The 20,836-nt window shown below is 52.9% G+C and overlaps 1 protein-coding gene and 1 long non-coding RNA gene across 5 annotated transcripts in view; both read left to right on the top strand.

Moving 5' to 3' along the window:
* KAZN (kazrin, periplakin interacting protein) overlaps positions 1-20,836 on the top strand; it is a 1,074,196-nt gene that overhangs the window by 1,035,401 nt on the left and 17,959 nt on the right. For all 4 annotated transcript variants that reach the window (XM_078452367.2, XM_078452366.2, XM_060625149.3 and 1 more), the window contains 5 exons: positions 6,783-6,988; positions 7,501-7,619; positions 16,505-16,736; positions 18,045-18,146; positions 18,681-18,847. In XM_078452367.2, the coding sequence (XP_078308493.1) occupies positions 6,783-6,988; positions 7,501-7,619; positions 16,505-16,736; positions 18,045-18,146; positions 18,681-18,847 (826 nt within the window). The remainder of the gene's footprint in view (positions 1-6,782; positions 6,989-7,500; positions 7,620-16,504; positions 16,737-18,044; positions 18,147-18,680; positions 18,848-20,836) is intronic.
* LOC145715650 (uncharacterized) lies at positions 1,717-4,437 on the top strand. Its single transcript, XR_014138029.1, has 3 exons — positions 1,717-1,867; positions 2,477-2,720; positions 3,662-4,437. It is a non-coding gene; the product is annotated as an uncharacterized LOC145715650 (long non-coding RNA).

Below are 20,836 nucleotides of genomic sequence, written 5' to 3'. Positions count from 1 at the left end.
CACCTGGGGGGCTCAAGTGGTTAAGCATCCAACTCTAGAGATCAGCTCAGGTCATGATCTCACAGTTCATGGGATCGAGCCCCACGCCAGGCTCAGAGCCTAGCACGGAGCCTGGTTAGGATTCTCCCTCTTCCTCTCTCTGTTTCTCTTCCCCCACCCCCTCAAAATAAATAAATAAACATAAAATTTTTTTCAAATTTAAGATGAAACCGTAACATGAGTAATCAACAAAAGACCATCTAAACAGACCAGGAATACATAGTAACATTTAAAAAAATAAAATCTGGGGCGCCTGGGTGGCTCAGTCAGTTAAGCGTCTGACTCTTGACTTCGGCTCGGGTCATGATCTCACGGTTCGTGGGTTCGAGCCCCACACCAGGCTCTGCAGTTGGCAGTGATGAACCCTTCCTGCCCCTCCTCTGCTCGTGCTCTCTCTCAAAATAAGTAAAGCTTAAAAAAAAAAAAAAAAAAAAACTTAAAAAAATAAATACATAAAATCCAAGGCTGGATTAACCAGCAGTGTAAATATCCGAAGAGAGGATTTTAAAAATGGAAAATAGGTGTAAGGAAATTACCCAGAATGCAATGCTGGAAATGCTGCATTCTGGGAAACCGTGGGGAGAAATTAGAGTTTTCTGGTCCCCCACAATAGCCGCTAGCCACACATGGCAACATAAACCTGTATTTGAATTAAAATTAAATAACAACTTAAGCTCAGTTCCTCAGCTGCACCAGCCACATTTTGAGTGCCCGCAGTCATATGTGGCTAACAGCTGTCACATTGGACAATGCAGATTATCCAACATTTCCACCATCGCAGAAAATTCTGTTGGACAGCACTAGGTTACACGAGAGGGAAGACAGAATTAGAAAGCCCAGTCCCAGCAGGAGAGCAGATGGAGAGAATGGAGAAGAGGTAAAATTTTAAGAGAGAATGCTCGAGAATATTCCAAACGTGAACCCACAGATACCAGAAGCACAATTTACATCATTCGGAATAAGAAGACATCCACATCTAGCCACATCATAATGAAACTGCAGAACCACAAAGGCAAAGACGCAATCTTAAAAGTAGATAACAAAAAGAACAATTTTACTGGTGACAGCTGCCTTCTCTTTAGCAAAAAGGAAGACAGAAGACCGTGGAGCCATGTATTCAAGGTGCCAGAAGCAAATGATCGTCAACCTAAAACTGTGTAGCCAGCAAAGCTCTCTGAAGGACAAGGGGGAAATAGAGGCTTTTTCCCCCCCACATAAACAAAAGTTGTAAGAGCTTACCACCAAATACTCCCAGAGGAAATTTTAAATCGCGTCCTTCAGGAATGAGAAAAATTACCTTAGAAGTAAGGTCTGAGACACAGGAAGTGATGAACCATGTAGGGAAATTATTTCAGGTCAATATGATCAGCAGAAAATAACCATGATGATAATGTCTAAAATTATGGGGCTTTTTCAAAGGACAGAATTAAAATAATCGACAGGGTAGGTTATAAGTCAGAAAGAGTGATCAGAATGTTTTAAGTAACTTATAATTGGGGACAGAGCATTAAGATCCGCTCAACCCTAGGTTTCAAGTTAAATACACGTAAGTTTTCAAGGGAAACCATTAAAGAGTGGTTCTAGAATTCAGCACACATCAGAATCACCTGGGCGGGGGAGGGGCTTGTTAAAATGCGGATTATTTGGCCCAACATTCAGACCTTCTGCTCCAGGAACTTGGGGGGGGCAGTCCTAGAATCTGCACGGCTAACAAGTCCCCACGTGCTGCTGATGCAGCTGGCACAGGGACCCCACTTTGAGAACCACTGAACCAAAAACGGAGAAACAGGACGCTTCACTTCCAAACCAACAGAAGGGGGGAAATACGGTGAGAAAACAAACAAAACCTTCCATCTAATCCAGCTCTGTCCAGCAAAAATACCATGAGTCCCACATGTAGTTTTAGACTCTAGTAGACACATGAAAAAGTAAAAAGAAACAGGTGAGATGAATTTTAATAATATCCGATTTAACCCAATACGCCCCAAATATTAGCATTTCAACATGTGATCAATATAAAGATTATTGGGATTACTTCTTCTTTCTTTGGACAAAGTCTTCAAAACTCAGTATTTTATACCGTAGACACTTCTCAATGTGGACAAGCCGCATTACAGGTGCTCGATAGCCACGTGTGGCTTGTACCTACCATACTGGACAGAGCCAGTGTAGACCGTTTGTGACATGAACTTGCAGAGGACGGAGGCCCCCACGCAGCCCCTGAGCACCCACTGAATGCCAGACACTGAGCTGAGCACTTTGTGTGGATGGTACATCACCGCATTAATTCCCACTTAGGCCTGTGAGATTAGACATTATTATCATCCCATTTCACAGATGGTAAAAGTGAGGCTGAGAACATTCAAAACACTCTCCCAGATCATCTGGCTGGTAAGCAGAAGAGCCGGCATTTAAACCCAGGTCTCTTGTATTTCAGTGCCAGCCTCAGAACCTCAAGTTTTCCGTAAAGGATTTTCTGTAACAGGCCAGATAGTAAATACCTTGGGCTTATTTGGACCAGCCGATCCATCAGGTGGGAGAAGGTAGAACCTCTTCTGCCAGAGCCACCACAGTCCCCTCCCCCACCGTGTGCCAAAGGACCCAGACTGCCTCTTGGCGACACCTCCTCTCAAGACTCTGCCAGGGGCTCGGCCAGCCTCTCGAACTCACCAACTGTAAACGTGAGTTATGCCCACTCTCAGGCTGAGACAGAGGGGAAGTAAAATCCAAGATTGATGGAATCCTGAACATAAAATCTGGCATCCTGCTGCCTGCATTTTGGAAAGTACCCTTAATTAATGGTTTATGACCCCAAAGACGCCTCCCCCTCAGCCCTTCTGCAGTGTCGCCTTGGAGCTCCGTCCTGGGTGCTGGGGGTGGAGGAGTTTGCGGGGAGGACGTGGCGGCCGGGGGGGGGGGGGGGGGTGGCGCCGATAGCTGTTCTCAAAAACCAGAATGTGAGTTCTGGGGTGGGTGCTTTTCCTCTTTGCCCACTTACCTGAGGCTCCCTCAGGTAACCAAAAAAGTGGGTTTGCTTTTCCTCTTTGCCCACTTACCTGAGGCTCCCTCTCCACCCTCCGCTCACTCTCTCCTTCCTGTTTACCTGTGTCCGTGTTGTTGCTCTCAGTCTCTCTCCTCTCACTTTCTCCATTGCCTATCTTCTCCTTCCTTCCTCTTTCCTGTGCCTCCTTTGTCGCCTTTATCTGGGGAGGCCCAGCCACACACCGCCCACCCGGGTGCCGGAGAGACAAGCCCACCCCTCGCCTCGCGGGGAGCCCCACCCTCCCACCTGGACCAGGCCAGGGTCCAGCTGGGACGATGCGTTTCAGCTGGGCTCGACACCAAGCGGGACCCCTGTAAGCACCTGAGCCGAACTCAAGCCACGTTTCACCCCAGGAAGGCAGTCCTCAGGGAGGGGCCCTTTACTCCCAACAATAACCACCTTCTACCCGGTGCCCACGACAGCTTCGCGTTCAGAATTTATCATAGTCATTAACCTGGGAGGTAGAGAGTATTGTTTTTATTCCCATTTTATAGACGGGAAAACTGAGACTTGAAGAGGTGAAGAAATTTGCCCACAGCCAGGGTCTATTCAACCCTGAAGCCTGGTCTCTTTCCACAGGCCCGGTCCAAACGGACAACACGGGCGGTATCTCAGAATTTCAGGTAACCAGATGTGGTGACGTTCGTCTCTCATCTTCCCAGAAGCACGTAACAGAGGCAGGACCCGGCCACAGGAACACAGGAGCTTTCAGCTCTCTAGCCCAGGGAGGGCACCCTGTTTGGGTGCCACTGATAGGACCCAATCAGAAAGACTTCCCTGCAAAAGCCAAACCTGTCCTTGGGAGCCGGGGACCAGCAAGAGGGACACCGAGGCTGGGAACAGGCAGCTCTGTCACCAGGCAGAAACTTGGGGGCCCCCAGGCAGGGCTGCAGAGGAAGCTGCTGCTTCCGCATTCCCGGGCGTCATGGCAACATGTGCTCAGACTGGGGACCAGCGCAGAGCTCTGTGCACCATTGCTGTTTTCCTGGGGGCAGGGCTGAGGCCTTCCATCTACCTGAGAAGGGAAACAATGTTTCAGTAGCTTCTCAAACCTCACCCATCCGGCCCAGACGGGCGCCGGGAGTCCCTGAGTGCCCAAAGCAGCCCAGGAGAGGAGGCAGGTGGCAGGGAACAGTATCATGCCAACCTTACAGAGATAGAAACTGAGGCACGAAGCAGCATATCTGCCCACCCTGAATTAGGTCGCTCCGCCCAAGTGCCCTGCAGAACCAGGAGTGACATCTTCCTGGCCAGCAGCTGTGGGCTCCCAAGGGTCCCTGGCTGGGCAGTTCGAGGCCCCCGGTGTTAGAGAAGTTTCCGCAGAACTGGATGCATGCGTGGCCACCAAAATTATGCAGCTGTTTCCAAAGAGTTTAAATGGCAGGGGCAGGGGAGGGGGTGAAGGAAAGCAGCCTCGTAACTTGAACAAGGTTTCTAGGCTGTGGTTTTCAAAACCACGTTATTCGCTGGGGCGGCTGGGTGGCTCAGTCGGTTAAGCGGCTCAGTCGGTTAAGCGTCCAACTTCAGCTCAGGTCACCATCTCGCGGTCCATGAGTTCGAGCCCCGTGTCGGGCTCTGGGCTGACGGCCCGGAGCCTGGAGCCTGCTTCCGATTCTGTGTCTCCCTCTCGCTCTGTCCCTCCCCCGTTCATGCTCTGTCTCTCTCTGTCTCAAAAATAAATAAACGTTAAAAAAAAATTAAAAAAACAAAACCACGTTATTCGTTATTCAAACATAATGCAGTCAATGCAGGACACGTGGAAAACAGGAAAGTATGCACACATGCAAATACTCTCGCACACTCACACGCACATACACACACTTATGCACCATTAACCCATCACCCCATTCCAGACAGACTTCTAACATTTATCCAACTAATATCTTATGTGTATAAATATACATATACACACACAATTATAGTTATATATTATATAGTCATATACATATGTATCATTTTAAAAATACAGTGGTGGGGGGGGGGCGCGCCTGGGTGGCTCAGTCGGTTAAGCATCCGACTTCAGCTCAGGTCACGATCTCACATTCCGTGAGTTCGAGCCCCGCATCGGGCTCTGGGCTGATGGCTCAGAGCCTGGAGCCTGCTTCCGATTCTGTGTCTCCCTCTCTCTCTGCCCTTCCCCCGTTCATGCTCTGTCTCTCTCTGTCTCAAAAATAAACGTTAAAAAAAAAAAAATACAGTGGTGGGGGTGGGCGCCTGGGTGGCTCAATTGGTTGAGCGTCCGACTTCGGCTCAGGTCATGATCTCACGGTCCGTGAGTTCGAGCCCCACGCCGGGCTCTGTGCTGACAGCTCAGAGCCTGGAGTCTCCTTCAGATTCTGTGTCTCCCTCGCTCTCTGCCCCTCCCCCGCTCATGCTCCGATAAATAAACATTAAAAAAAAATAAACGTTAAAAAAAACACAGTGGGGATTAGGTTGTACCTGCTGTCTCCTGGGGTCTTTTTCACTCGGCAATGGATCATGAACATCTTCCCATGTCAAAACTATTCTCCAGTGATAGATTTCTTATCAATGACATATATTCCAATATATGAAGGCAGCATCATTCGTTCAGATACACTCCCATCAATAACCACTTACAGTTTCCTATTTTTTTTTAATTATTCCAACTTGTGCATGTTCATTGTGGAACGCTGATGACACACAAAAGTGTGGAAGAGTAACCTCATCCTTCCTGGCACCCACGCTCAGTAACTGTAAACACCTGTGTGACTTCACACACATTGTTTTAACCCTGTGCCCGATTTGATGCATCAGCATTTTTTTTACATCGTTAACGGTAATTTATAATGCACCAGGCTTATTTTTTCTCATGCTTGTCATTTCTTGTGGTGTTGAGTTTGGGTGTTTATTTAACCCTGCTTTAGAGAAAGAGACTCTTTCCCCTCTCAGTCGAGTCTGTGTGAACTGAACTTGGCCTGTACATCAGGTGTTGTTGTGGCTGACCCTGGATCGAACAGGGCCGGGAGATGCTGGCAGGTAGACGTTTTTGTCTGGGGGGGGGGGGCTACTCCGGAAACAGGTTTCGGGGTGTTCAGGAAAGGAGCTGAGGCTCCATTTATCCTAAGAAACCAAATCAGCCCATGGCCAACAGGTGACTGCCGTGATGTATACACCAGCGAAAAATGGGGAACAATTCGTGCCCATCGGCAGGAGGCAGGCGAGGTAAATTAGAATGTATCCTCTGATGGCTCCTGTGCAGTCAAAAGCTACGGCAGATCTCTGCTGAGACGGAAAGACATCCTCCGTGGCATGAATGAGAACAGCGTCTTACAAAACAGAGTGTCTGCGCGTGGGTCTGTGTGTTTGTAAGCGTGGGCATTTGTGTAACCCAAAGAATATTTAGCTAAGCACGAACAGCTGCTGTCTCTGGGGGGGCGTGGGATTGGGGGCGATTTTCACTGTTTTATTTTCATTCTTTTCTGGATTAAGTTTTTGAAATTCTTTTGTGGGGTGGGGGGGACAGATTACTTTTGTCATGGGGGAGGGGCAGCAAAACAAAACGAGAGCCGTTTTGATTTGGCCAAGAAGACGCGCACGAGGGGAAGCCATCCCTGCCCTCCTCCTGCACCCTGGGAGTGCAGACTCAGGGGGCAGCCGGCCCAGTCCCTGCCCCTCCCCCCACAGCGCCCCCCTCCCACCCCGCCCCCCTCCCCAGCAAGCTTGCGCTTGTGTGTTGCAGACTCGGACAGCCAGTGCAGCCCCACGCGGCAGAGCCTCAGCCTGTCGGAGGGCGAGGAGCAGACGGACCGGCTGCAGCAGGTGGAACTGGTCCGGACCACGCCCATGTCCCACTGGAAGGCCGGTACCGTCCAGGCCTGGCTGGAGGTGGTCATGGCCATGCCCATGTACGTCAAGGCGTGTGCGGAGAACGTCAAGAGTGGGAAGGTAGGGCACCTCCGGGACCCCGGTGGGAACGCCCCTCGCCCTCCCATGAGCCTTAGCGGTCCAAAGCTGGCCTGCTCCACCCACGCCACCGGCATCCCATCCCCGGGCGAGGAGGAGCTGTGTTCTAGGAGCCCGGCCAGGGGCCCCAGTAAGCCATCGCGTCTCCCCTGGAAGGCACATAGAGAGCCCTCTGAGCCTAACCTTCCCGTACCTGGCTGGAGGGGAGGTGGAGACTGGCCTAGAGAGCGCTTTTGGCCAGGATGTGATTCCCACTTCCTGGAGCAGGGTCAGGCCCAGTGCTCTGCCTGGACTGCAGAGGAGGATGGGCGGGGAGACGGGGTAGGGGACGGGGTCCGAGGGGGGGGTCCAACGGGGGGGGGGCCAGCCTCATGCCCGCAGACCCCCCCCCCCCCCCAGGCCGCGGCTGTGCAGCCAGCGGCGGCCCCGGGAGCCTCGGGTGCCCACCCAAACCTCCCTCCTGGGCGCTCAGTCCTCACCTCCCGGGGGAGCAGGTGCTGCTGAGCCTGAGTGACGAGGACCTGGAGCTGGGCCTGGGCGTGTGCAGCTCCCTGCACCGGCGCAAGCTCCGGCTGGCCATCGAGGACTACCGCGATGCCGAGGCGGGCAGGAGGTGGGTCGGCATGCGCGGCTGCCCCGCCTGGGCGGGGCCTCCGGGGAGAGGGGAGAAAAGTCCACCCCGAGACCCCCAGATCACACAGTGGGGGCGGGGACACGCAGTGTGGGCTGGGCCAGGGATGGGGGACGGTGTGGTAGACCGGCAAACGCCACTGGCCGGGGAGGGGGGCCGGGCTCACTCCAGTCCCGCTCTGGACCGGCCCTCCCCTTAGAAAGATGGAGATCCAGGGAATCGGGGAGGCCCCAGTGCCCTGGGATCCCCGCAGCCGCAGCCGCAGCCGGGAGGCCTCACACGCCCCCAGGACTCCTCTGTCTCCGAGGTCCGGCCCAAGCAGGCCTGGGAATTCGGCCAACACGTCAGCTCTGCCTCCTTCTACCTCAACCCCTGGGCCTACCATTCCGGAGGGAGGAAAGACGGCATAAGGCAGGGAGAAGCAGAACGGGACAGAGGAGAAATGGACGTGGCTTTTTTTTTTTAAAGTTTATTTGTTTACTTAGAGGAGACAGCATAAGTGGAGGGAGGCAGAGAGAGAGAGGGAGAAGGAGAATCTCAAGCAGGCTCCACGCTGTCCGCACAGAGCCCGACGCCGGGCTGGAACTCCCAAAACTGCAAGATCATGACCTGAGCTGAAACCGAGAGTCAGACGCTTAGCTGACAGAGCCCCCCGGGGGGCCCCAGTGAAGGGCTTTATTGCAATCTCTGCGCACAGGATTGGGGCCGGCTGGGCGGGGGCTCCTTTAGCAAGCACACCTGGGAATGGCCCCAGGTCCCTCCCCTCAGGTGTGCCCTGCTCCCCATGTGCACACCCCCCCCATCTTTGTCCCTCCTCCTGACCTTTCGCCAGCGGGATTTGTTGTTGGGGAGCTCACTCACCAGGCAGCTCCCAGGAAACCAGGGCCGCCCCCCCCACCCCCCCAATCCTCAGCGTGCAGAGGGGAATGTAGTGAATCTGACACTTTCTGTTTTGCATAATTATCTCCTTCACTGGTTTCCCCATCATTTTTGCGCAGTTAATTAATCAAACCTGGTGGTGTGTGCCATTATTTGCAGAAGCAGCTTTGCGGATTAACAAGCGAGGGGGGTTAGGGCCGGGGACTCGGGCTGCTTTGGAAGCAGGAAACCAAACGCCTGTGAGTCCTGGAGAGGGGCCCGTGGTGTGATTCCGGGGTGGAAGGAAGTACGTGTGAGATCGGATCAGAAACCCGGGTAGCAGCTCAAAGCAAGCGAAGCCAAAAGCCCCCGAGCTTGTCAGCAAGTCAGGACCCCCCCGGGCCAGGGCTGGGGGTGAAGGATGGGGGTGGGGGAAAGCAGTACCTGCTGGGGGAGGGGAGCGGTGGGCACGAGCCTGCTTTCCTGGCGCTTCCCCTGCTGAGGGTCTCACAAGCACCTCACGCTCACCCACCCACTACTAACCAGTGCCTTCCCCCCCCAAAATCCCCAGAAGCGCTCATCCTGTGCCACCCCAGCTGGAGACCCCTCCCGCGCCCTGGTCCGCTCCCGGTGTGGTCAGTAAGCACTGGCCATTGACAGGGCGGGGGCTGCCTGCTTCACCCGGCGAAAATGCCAGATCGCTGCCCAAGTCCCCCCAAAACAGGACCGACCCGTACGAACCTCTAGGAACCAAGATTCTACAGCACCTGGAGAGGGGGTGGCTGCAGGATGGGAGCAGAGTTTGAAAAATTCTGAGGGCTGTGATCAGGACCGTTTCCGAGGAGAACGCGTCCCAGAATTAGACACCCCCAGGGCCTCCCGCAGGAGGGAGGGTCTCATTCCCTGCGGAATTCTGGCGTGTCTCTAACTTGCCGGGACCTTGCTCTCTCTCTGGGACACGGTTTCTCCACCTGTGAAGCGAAGGGGGTTAAATTAGGACAGCGGTTCTTTCAACTTTTGGAGACCGGGGCCACTTTGAGAATCTGATAAAAACGGTTGACGCTTTCCCCACAAGAGATATTACAAAACTGCTTTAACTTCGTGTCCTGGGACCCTTCGGCTCCCTCACGAACCGTTTAGGGGCCCGTGAACTCTAGGGTAAGAACCCCAGTGAGCTCATCTTCAAGAACACCTCCTGTGTGGCTTCGGGCATGACGTTACCCTCTCTGGGGCTGGTTCCTCTTATCTCTAAAATACACCAGTCGCCTTATGGACACGATTTTATTTACCCATCACCACACCCGTGTGGGAGAGACATCCTTACCCCCATTTTAAAGACAGAGAAAGCGAGGCCCAGAGAAATCATGGGTGCAAAGTTACATTTCAAAATACCTAACTTTGAAGTCAATCCTCTTTCTGTTATCCTATGTTGCCTCAATGTTAAAAACATTGACCATCCCCACTACACTTATTTGTGGAACATGGAATGCGCCCCAGACCCTGTGCTAAGAGTTTTACGCTCTCTTGTCTCTTCCAGCCCTCACGACGTCTGTGAGGCAAACACGATTAGCCCCATTTTACAGATGAGGAAACTGGGGCACCAGAGACGCAAGGTCTCCGAGCTAAAGGTGATAGAGCTAGAATGGCCTCGTGTTTACAGTGCTGAATAATGACCAAGATGATACCTAAATTCTGTGCCCAAACTCGGATTTCAGGGTCTAATCCAGACCCAGTTTGGGACGGGGGACAATGTTAAATTTTATAAAATATCTGAATTACTTTTAAAGTCATGCCGTTTTTGGGGCGCCTGGGTGGCTCAGTCGGTTAAGTGTCCGACTTCAGCTCAGGTCACGATCTCACGCTCCGTGAGTTCGAGCCCCGTGTCGGGCTCTGGGCTGATGGCCCGGAGCCTGGAGCCTGCTTCCGATTCTGTGTCTCCCTCTCTCTCTGCCCCTCCCCCGTTCATGCTCTGTCTCTCTCTGTCTCAAAAATAAATAAACATTAAAAAAATAAAAAATAAAAAAATAAAGTCATGCCGTTTTCAACTCGGGTGCTTACAATAGCTCAAACCAACAGCTGGGAAAGTGTTGCCAAGCTGAGGCCCCATGGGGACGACTTTAATGAAAAGGGAACTGCTTTTGAAGGGCAAGAGTGCATTAATTGTCAGCATGCAGATAGATATTGCTGACTGTAAATGGCTTCTCTCAAGTAGGTTCCCCCATGTGCCCCCCCCAACACACCAGCCCACGTCTTGTTGCTGAGCAAACCCTCGCTCAGGAGAGGAGGGCTTCTTGTCCCCATTAGGGCCAACCCTGGCCCCGTGGCATCTGATTAGGAAGGCTGGGAGCTCTAACTCCTGCACTGGGCAAGAGAGCCATGACAATGGCAGAGAGGCCTGGGAAGGGCCAGAAGAGGCTGGAGCCCTGCCCTGGGGGGGATGGGGGCTGGGGGGGGGGGTGGGAGGGGGTCTGCCTGGGACGTTTACTTCCTAGAAGGGCATGTGGGCCAGAAGTTTCCAGCTCATGGGGCGCCTGGGTGGCTTAGTCGGTTAAGCCTCTGGCTTCAGCTCAGGTCATGATCTCACGGTTCATGGGTTCAAACCCCATGTCGGGCTCTAGTGCTGACAGCTCAGAGCCTGGAGCCTGCTTCGGATTCTGTCTCCCTCTCTCTCTACCCCTTGCCCACTCGTGCTCTGTCTGTCTCTCTCAAAAATGAATAAACATGTAAAAAAAAAATTTAAAGAAACAAGAAGTCTGCAGTTCAGGAGCTCCGTCTGGGCAGCCTCCTGGTGAATAGGAGTCAATGCCCCACTCACCCAGCTTTGCTTTGTCTCCGATGCACTGGATTATAGAAAAGAGGCTGTTGACCATGAACTCTGAGCCAGGTGGGGAGCCCGGGTGTTTGGAGAGAGGCCACACCCAGTCCCACCCTCCAGGAGCTGACGGTGTGGTGGGCCGCTGGCCAGATGAACAGCAGGGTGACAAGTGCAGGGACCGGGGACTCCCGGGGGGCTCTGGACACTGAGAGGGGCTCTGACCCAGCACTAGGGGCCGGGAAGGCTTCCGGGAGAGCGAAAGCACGGCGGAGTCCTGTGGGAGTCCAGCGTGGCGGTGGAGAACAGCCTGGAGACCAGGAGGCCCCGGCCTCGGAGAGCAGCCCCCAGTGGTCCTGGGGGGCTGAGGGGCAGGAGGAGGCAGAGCGAAGCTGGGAGCCCACCCTTCCAATTCTTGGCGGATCTTCCATTGAAAGCACCTGCTGGGTGTCGAGCGCTAGATTGGCTCTTCAGCAGAGAACATAGTCTCTGTGCTCAGAGCAGTTAATTCCTAAGGTTCCATGTGTAATTAGCGCTTTGAAGGAAATACTCAGAGGCAGAGCAGCGGGCCAGGGAAGCAACTGTAGACAAAACGGGCAGAGGAAGCTGCCGCTGGGAGGTGAGTGAGCCGTGGGCAAGGCTGGAAAGAAATGGGCCCAGGGAAAGGCAGCTCCCCCACCCAATGGGGCCAGGAGCTCGGTGCATCTGGGTGCCCCCTGAGCCTGCGGCTGTCGTGGGAGAGGAGGCCACACCTTGCTGGGCGACACTAGTGACTCCTGATGTTATATCTGCAAAGGGAAGCCACCGTTTTCTTGTTGTTTCCTTGAGATCTACTCTTTGTTCCTTTCCCCCCTCTTTTACTGGCTTTTTATCAGTTAAATGTTCCTACCACTAGCTTACGAGCTACACTTCAGTTTCCTTTCAGTTGTTTCTCTGCAGTTTGTAATACACATGCTTCGCGTACCACTGTCTGTCTTCAAATAATATTATACAACTTTGCGTATAGTCGAAGGCGCTTTCTTCTCCTGCCTTTTGTGCTATTGTTTTCACAGGTTTTCATCTATGTGGATTATACGTTCTATAATACATCGTCACTGTATTTCTTTTAAAGTGTCCATTATTTTAGATTTGAGATTTGCAAGTGAGAAAAATGTTGACCCAGATATTTACCATTTCCAATCATTTTCCTTCTTAGAAAAATTTTTGTACTGTGCATATTTACCATCTTAACCATTTTTTTTAATTTTTTTTTTAACGTTTATTTATTTTTGAGACAGAGAGAAACAGACATGAATGGGGGAGGGGCAGAGAGAGAGGGAGACACAGAATCGGAAGCAGGCTCCAGGCTCTGAGCCATCAGCCCAGAGCTCGACGCGGGGCTCAAACTTGCGGACCGCGAGATCGTGACCTGAGCTGAAGTCGGACGCTTAACCGACTGAGCCACCCAGGCGCCCCTAAATCTTAACCATTTTTAAGTGCACAGTTCAGTAGTGTAAAGAACATTCACGTTGCTCTGTGGCCATCACCACCATCCATGTCCAGGACTTTCCATCTTATAACACTGAAACTGTATGCTCACAAAAACACAATAAACACAAACTCCCTGCTCTCCCCTCCTCCCTGTATAATGGCAACCACACTTCTACTTTCTGCCTTTACGGTTTTGACTACTCTCAGTACCTCCTACAGTATTTGTCTTTCTGTGCCTGGCTTACATCACTTAGCGTCATGTCCTCAAGATTCATTCATGTGGTAGCGTGTGTCAGATTTTCCTTTCTTTTTAAAGCTGAATAATATGCCACTGTGCATATATATATAGCACGTTTTGCTTATCCATTCCTCTGTCGATGGACACTTCTTTTTTTTTTTTTTTTTTTTTTTTCGTTTTTTATTTATTTTTGGGACAGAGAGAGACAGAGCATGAACAGGGGAGGGGCAGAGAGAGAGGGAGACACAGAATCGGAAACAGGCTCCAGGCTCCGAGCCATCAGCCCAGAGCCTGATGCGGGGTTCGAACTCACGGACCGCGAGATCGTGACCTGGCTGAAGTCGGACGCTTAACCGACTGCGCCACCCAGGCGCCCCTTTTCTTTTTTTTTTTTTTTTTTTTGTCGATGGACACTTCTAATGGAATTGCTGGATATGATAATTCTGTTTAATTTTTTTTTAATGTTTTATTTATTTTTGACAGAGAGAGAGAGAGACAGAGCATGAGTGGGGGAGGGTCAGAGAAAGAGGGAGACACAGAATCCGAAGCAGGCTCCAGGCTCTGAGCCATCAGCACAGAGCCCGATGCGGGGCTTGAACTCACAGACCGTGAGATCATGACCTGAGCCGAAGTCGGACGCTCAACTGACTGAGCCACCCAGGCACCCCATAATTCTCTTTAATTTTTTGAGGAACCACCATACTGTTGTCCACAGTGGCCACACCATTTTAGATCCTCACCAACAGCACACGAAGGTTCTGATTTCACCACATCCCCAACAACACTTGTTTTCTGGGGGGTTTTTTAGCCATCCTAATGGGTATGAAGTGGTATGTCATTGCAGAGAAATTTCCATCTCTCTAGTGATGAGTGATGGGCGTCTTTTTGTGTGTTTATTGGCTACTTGTAAGTCGTCTTTGGAGAAATGCCTATTCAAGTCATCTGCCCATTTCTGAATCTGGTGGGTTTTTTATTGTGACTTTTAGGAGTTCTCCTCTTTATTCTTTTGTGTGGGCCAAGTTGCCATACAGTTATTATTTTCTTTCCTTTTGAAGAAAGTCCGTCAACATTTCCTGCAGTTTATTCTTCTGATGATGAATTCTCCCAATTTTGTTTGTTTAAAAAAAGTCTTTGTTTCTCCCTCATCTATTAAATAAACATTAATTTTTTAGAGCAGTTTCAGTTTCACAGCAAAATTGGAAGGAAGGTACAGAGATTTCCCATGGACCCCCTGCTCCCACTCCTTCACAGCCTTCCCCATAATCCACATCTCCTGCCAGATGGAACATTTGCTACAGTTGATACACCAGCACTGACACATCATGATCGTCCAAAGTCCATAGCTTATGTTAGCGTTCACTCTTGGTGTTGTACATCCCGTGGGTTTGGACAAACATCTAATGATATGCATCCATCATTGCACTATCATGCTGAATAATTTCACTGCCCTAAAAAGTCCCCTGTGCTCCACTTATCCATCCCTCCCTCTTCCTAACCCCTGGTGACCACTACTACTCTTTTTACTGTCTCCGTAGTTTTGCCTTTTCCAGAATGACATAGGGTTGAAATCGTACAATATGTAGCCTCTTCAGATTGGCTTCTTTCACTTAGTGATGTGCACTTAAGGTTCCTCCACTGGAAGATTTTAAGCAAAGGAGGGACATGACCTGATTGATGGTTTTAAAAGACTGTCTGGCCACTGTGGGGAAAAGTGGATTAGAAGGGGTGGAGCAGGTGGTGGGGGGTGGGGGGCGGAAGTAAGGAAGCAATTGCTGAAATCTGTGCCAGAGCTGGTGGTAGATTGAACCCAGAAAAGGAGAAAAGGGGACAGACACACTGACCAGAGTGATTGATAGACCCGGCGGGGGAGGGAGGAGGAGGGCAAGTGAGGCCCGGGAGCTGGGTGATGGTGGGCAACGGGGCAGAGCTGGGAAAGGGGACAGGGCATTTCATTTGGAGCCCATTAAATGTGAAATGCATGACAGGAAATGCTAGGAGGGCAGTTAGTGAGAAGCTGGGTCTCAGAAGACAGGAGAGGGGAGAGATGAGAATTTGGGAGTCCTCATTTACAGACGTATCCAGAGCCCTGGAAATGATGCCACCAGGGAACAGAGAGCACAGGGGAGAAGAAGGAAAGAAAGGGGCCACGAGATGAGGGGAGACGTGCCCATTACACGACAGCATCCATCCCGAGCACACCAGTCAGTAGCTGCTAAGCGCGTGTTGGTGGAATGAAGGAAGGACGGCAAGGAGCCAGGCAGGAGCACCAGCAGGATGGGTGGTGTGGTCGGCCCTGGCTGCTGTCCTGGGGAAGGGACTGGGGAGGGCCCAGTTGGAACAAGGAGACCAGCTGGAGGGCAGAGTCCAGGGAGAGGCAGGGTTGCCCAGAGTGGGCGGAACAGAGTGGAAAGGAGGCAGCGGAGTCAGGTGGGAGTGAAAATCCCACCCAGGTCTCCAGCTTGAGTGGCTGGTAGGGCAGCTCTTACAGATGGGTGCACAGGGAGGGGACTGGAAAGTGGGTGAGGGGTGTTCCATCCGGGGCGGGGAGGGGAGGATGCTGGTCCCACTCCCAGACCTGGGGAAGGGGGCGGTGTCTCCCCGTGGGCCCACATTTCCCTATAACATCCTGATCCCTCTGTAGTGGACCCGCCCACCTGGCAGCCCCGGGGGTCATTTCTCAAGTCCCTCGGTAGGCGGGCTGGGCTGTGCTAATTCTTTCTGTCCCGCTGCCACCGTGTGGCGATTAGGGGAATGACAGCCGGAAGGACCTCTTGGTCCGGAGCACGCACTTTTTTATCCGTTTGAGTCTTCGTTGTGCACCTACTATGTGTGCAGCACTGAGCTAGGTTCTGTGTGGGATACAGAGGATCTGAGGTCTAGCAGTGAGGTGAGAGGGCTTGGAATGGGCAAAACGGGGGTTTTAATTCTGATTTCAAGACACGCCACGGTGTGACTTTGAGGAGAGACGGCCCAGGCCATGGCTTTGCAGGCTTCAGGGCTTCGGTAGAGGGACATTCCCAGGGGAGCGTGCCCAGGGACAGGCTGAGGATGCCGAGGGCTCCCAGAGGTGCTGCTTCCCACTGCACATGTCCCTGCTGCTCTGCCACTGTCCCTTCCCACTCAGCGTGTCTGAATGTGCTCTCTCCTCTTTTCCTGTCCCCTTTGTCTGCCTCTCTGTTGATCCTTTTTCTGCTCTTTGGGGGCTCGCTCTCTGTTTCTCTGTGTCTGTCTTTCTGTCTGTCTCTGTCTCCTCCCGCCCCCTGTGCCCACCTCTCTCCCCATCTCTGCTTTGTCTCTCTCTCCCTGTCTCTTCAATCCATCCCTTTTCCTGTCCGTCTCCCCGATTTCTTGGTCCCCCACACTCCCCCGCCCTGTTGTTTTCCCTCTATCTTCGTCTCTGCCCATCTCCGCCCCGTTTCTTCCCGTCCCTCTGTTCCTGCCACCTGTCCCCCACCCATCCCCCTTTCTGGCCATGTCTTTCCTCGCCAGCCTGTCCAAAGCCGCTGACCTGGACCATCACTGGGTGGCCAAGGCCTGGCTGAATGACATCGGCCTGTCCCAGTACTCTCAGGCCTTCCAAAACCACCTGGTCGACGGGCGGATGCTACACTCCCTGATGAAGCGGGACCTGGAAAAGCACCTGAATGTGTCCAAGAAGTTCCACCAGGTCAGCATCCTGCTGGGGATCGAGCTGCTGTACCAAGTGAACTTCAGCAGGGAGGTGAGGACCAGGGCAGGAGGTGGGGGCACCTCCCACAGCCCTTCTTCCCACACTGGTACCCACTGTCTGTCCATCCGACTACCTGCCCATCCCTCCATCCACACACATCCATCGCCCCTTCCTCGCTCCCTCCCTCTTCCAACAACTGCTTATTGGGCATCATCAGGCCCGGTGCCCAATTCAGAGGAAGTGGGGAACCCTCATCCAAGAGCTCACTGCTGATCAGGGAGAACCACATAGAAGCTGGAGCCACAATACCATGGAAAGTTGCCCCGGTGAGGAAAGCCCAGCGCTTTATGAAAATCCAAAAGCCAGAAATTCCAGAGGAATCAGGGAGGGCATCCCAGAGAGAGTGACAGCTGAACTGAGGCCTTGAACAGGGAGGCCAGGTAGGCAACCGGACAGCAGTGGGGAGAGTTAGAGTTTGGACTCTGAGCGCCCCCTTGATTCGGAGCCCTGCCAAGCCAGACGGCACGGGACATGCACCTCAGCTCCCCGGGGACCAAATATCCCTGAGGGAGGGGCCCTCAGCTGCGGAGTGGAATCAGTCCAGATGGTTTCCTTTTCTTCGAATGTGACGTCAGAGCACAAGAGCTGGGGGTCAGGAGGAGAGGCATAGAAAAGGGCGCCGTCCAGCTCTCCAGCCCTTGGCGCACGCCCAGCACAGGACCCGAGGCACAGGCCCCGGGCCCCCGGGAGCCCCAGGCTGGTGAAGGAGGTGGATGTGCAGGAAGATCGTGAGAGTCAAGTGTGGAAAAGGGCTTGGTGCACTGGGGCTGGTCAGGGCAGGTTGGAGAAAGCCATCGGCTGGCGGGGGGCAGAAATCCATGTGTCCACCACGAGCCCAGGAGTCCTTGTCTGGGAGCCAGTCCCCCCAAGGGGGCTTGCGAAAGGGGACCAGGCTGATCCCTCTACAGGCCGCCGTGGGTGACGTTTTGTGCCTGGGTGACACTCGTTGCCCCCAGGGGCTGGGTGGACCCACAAGACACCTAGCCCCTCATGGAAGGGCCACGTTGTTGGGCACCCACTCTGTGTCAGGAGAGCGGCGGACAGGGACGCACAAACCAGGCAGCCTCTGGGGGTCTCACCCAGCCCTCCGCCCCAGAAGCAGGCTTCTCCCCATTTCCCAGGATGAACGGCCAAGCCCCAGCCCGACGTGGCCAGAGAAGCTGGGGCTCGCCGGCCAGAACTCCCCCCTGTACTGGCATACCAGGGTCCCCCCAACACGGCCGACACTCGCTCCTTGTCATCTCTGTGTAGCCCCCCGCCCCCGACACACCAGCTGACCCGCTGTCTTCCCCCCACAAGGCCCTCCAGGAGCGCCGCGCCCGCTGCGAGACCCAGAACATAGACCCCGTGGTCTGGACCAACCAACGGGTGCTCAAATGGGTGCGGGACATCGACCTGAAGGTGAGAGGCGGTGATGGGCTGGGGGCGACTCGCAGGCGCGTGCCAATCCCATGCACGTTTTGTGCCCATTTTGTGGGAGTGGGGTGTCCGCCCAGGCTGGTGAGAGTGCCTGCCTCCTGTCGCTCAAAAGGAGGGAGCGCTCACCCCGCCCCCGCAGCGGGACCCCCATTAATGATGCCTTTCTCACAGCAGGAGTGGAGAGGCTGGGCTGTCCCCTGAAGCCTGGGTCGGGTTGGATCTGGGTTTCTCTTCTCACTGAACAAGTATTTATGGGCTGCCTGCCAAGGTCTGGGGATATGTCAGTGACAAAATAGTCTTGGTGACCGTCCTCATGGCCGTAAAGGAGTGAGGGGATCCCCCTTGGGCTTAAACTGACCGGTCCCCAGGGGGACAAGCCTTTGCTGTGGGGGACATGTCCCCACTTGCAGCTGAGGGCACCTCAAGCCGGCAGGGCAGCCTCAGGACAACAGGGTGGCCCTCTCAGACTAGCAGGGCAGCCCCCCAAGGCTGACCAGCCCTGTGCCTCGCCCTCAGGAGTACGCAGACAACCTGACCAACAGCGGCATCCACGGTGCTGTGTTGGTGCTGGAGCCCACGTTCAACGCCGAGGCCATGGCCACTGCCCTGGGCATCCCCAGCGGGAAGCACATCCTTCGGAGACACCTGGCAGAGGAGATGAGTGCCGTCTTCCACCCAGCCAAGTGAGTGTGGGCTGCTGGCTCCCGCTCCGGGGCTCGAGGAGATGACCCTGACTTCCCCACGGCCCCCTCACTTCCCGCACCCCCTTCTCCCCTACCACACGGAGGCCTCCTTTTACACAGAGGAAACTGGGGCTCCGAGAAGCAAGGTGCTTTAGCGTGAAGGTCACAGAGGAGGGGTCAGGTCTTGAATGAAGTGTGCGGTGAAATCCCCAAACTCCCCCGGCATTTAGGGAAGGGAAAGTGAGTAGCACAGGTGTAAGGAAAGACCCTGCGAGGGTGGGGTGTGGGCTGGGGAGGACTCGCACCGGCCGGAGAGGTCAAGGTGGCCGCTCGGGCAGGGAGAGCTGTGGAGACGGAGGTTTGGAGGCGGCGATCGAGCAGACTGATGGTGCTGATGGTCCCGGGGGGCAGGCTGTGTCAGCCCACCTACCCCAGCCTCCTCAGCTAAAAGTGGCCAGAGAAGAAGCACCTGGACAGATGACCCAGACCCCCTCCCAGTGGATTCTGTCCACAAAATAATTACCGTTAGGCTAAGGTTTATTGGACACTTGCTATGGGTACTGATTTCATCCTCGTGACAACACCAAGAAGTCAGTGTCACCAACCCTCCTTTGAAAATGGAGAAACTCGGGGCGCCTGAGTGGCTCAGCCGGTTGAGCGTCCAACTTTGGCTCAGGTCATGATCTCGCAGCCAGTGAGTTCAAGCCCCGCGTCGGGCTCTGTGCTGACAGCTCGGAGCCTGGAGCCTGTTTCGGATTCTGTGTCTCCCTCTCTCTGACCCTCCCCCGTTCATACTCTGTCTCTCTCTCTCTGTCTCAAAAATAAATAAACGTTAAAAAAATTTTTTTTTTAAATAAATAAATAAATGGAGAAACTTGTTCGAAGGGGCCAAGGTCCCTGCCCCAGGTCACACAGCTAGAAAGTAGCAGAGCCCAGATTTGCCCTTTGTTCTATTAATATGGCATATTACATCGACTGATTTCCATACATTGGAAACCTTGCATTCCTAGGATAAATCCCACTTGGTCGTGGTGTATATTCCTCTTCATATGTTGCTGGACGAAGTTTGCTAGCATTTGCATGAGGATTTTTGCATCTATATTTATATATTTTTTAACTTTTTAAGTTTATTTATTTATTTTTGAGAGAGAGCGCACACAAGTGGGAGAGGGGCAGAGAGGGAGGGAGACACAGAATCTGAAGCAGGCTCCAGGCTCCGAGCTGTCAGCACAGAGACTGACAAGGGGCTCGCACTCACGAACCATGAGATCATGACCTGAGCTGAAGTCAGGTGTTCAACCAACTGACTCACCCAAGCACCCCATGCATCTATATTTATAAAGGATGTTGGTCTATAGAGTTTTTTTTTTCTTGTGATATTTTTGTCTGGTTTTGGTATCAGAGTAATACTGGTCTCATAGGTTAAATTGGGAAGTATTCTCTCCCCTCCTATTTTTTTTTTTTGGAAGAGTTTGTGGATTGGTTTTCATTATTCCTTAAACATTTAGTAGAATTCACTGATGAAGCCTCATGGTCCCGGACTGTTCTTCGGGGAATTTTTTTTTCCCTACTTCAATTGTCTTTGTTACAAACCTATTCAGAATTTCTATTTCTTCTTGAATCAGTTTCAGTAGCTTATATCTTTCTAGAAATTTGTCCGTTTTGCCGAGGTTAGCTAATTCGTTGGCATGTAACTGATTATATAATCACTTCCTGATAGCCTCTCCTATTTCTGTAAAGTTGGTAGTAATGTCCCCTCTCTCATTCCTGGTTTTAGTCATTTAAGTCTTTACTCTTTAATTATCGGTGAGTCTAGCTAAGGCTGTGTCCGTTTTGCTGACTGAGCTCAGATTTGAATCGGAGGCTCTCGAGTCAGAACCCCGAGTGCTGAACCCCCCAAACCACATGAAGCCTCAAGAAGCAGCTGGAACACACCCTGTGTTTTGCAGGTGGAGACACTGAGGCTTAGGGGGTGGGGGGAGTTGTGTA

Source organism: Panthera onca, chromosome C1 (genome assembly GCF_046562875.1).
Source record: "Panthera onca isolate mPanOnc1 chromosome C1, mPanOnc1 haplotype 2, whole genome shotgun sequence".
NCBI classification, from domain to species: Eukaryota; Metazoa; Chordata; class Mammalia; order Carnivora; family Felidae; genus Panthera; species Panthera onca.
This window is presented reverse-complemented; position numbering and strand designations above follow the sequence as displayed.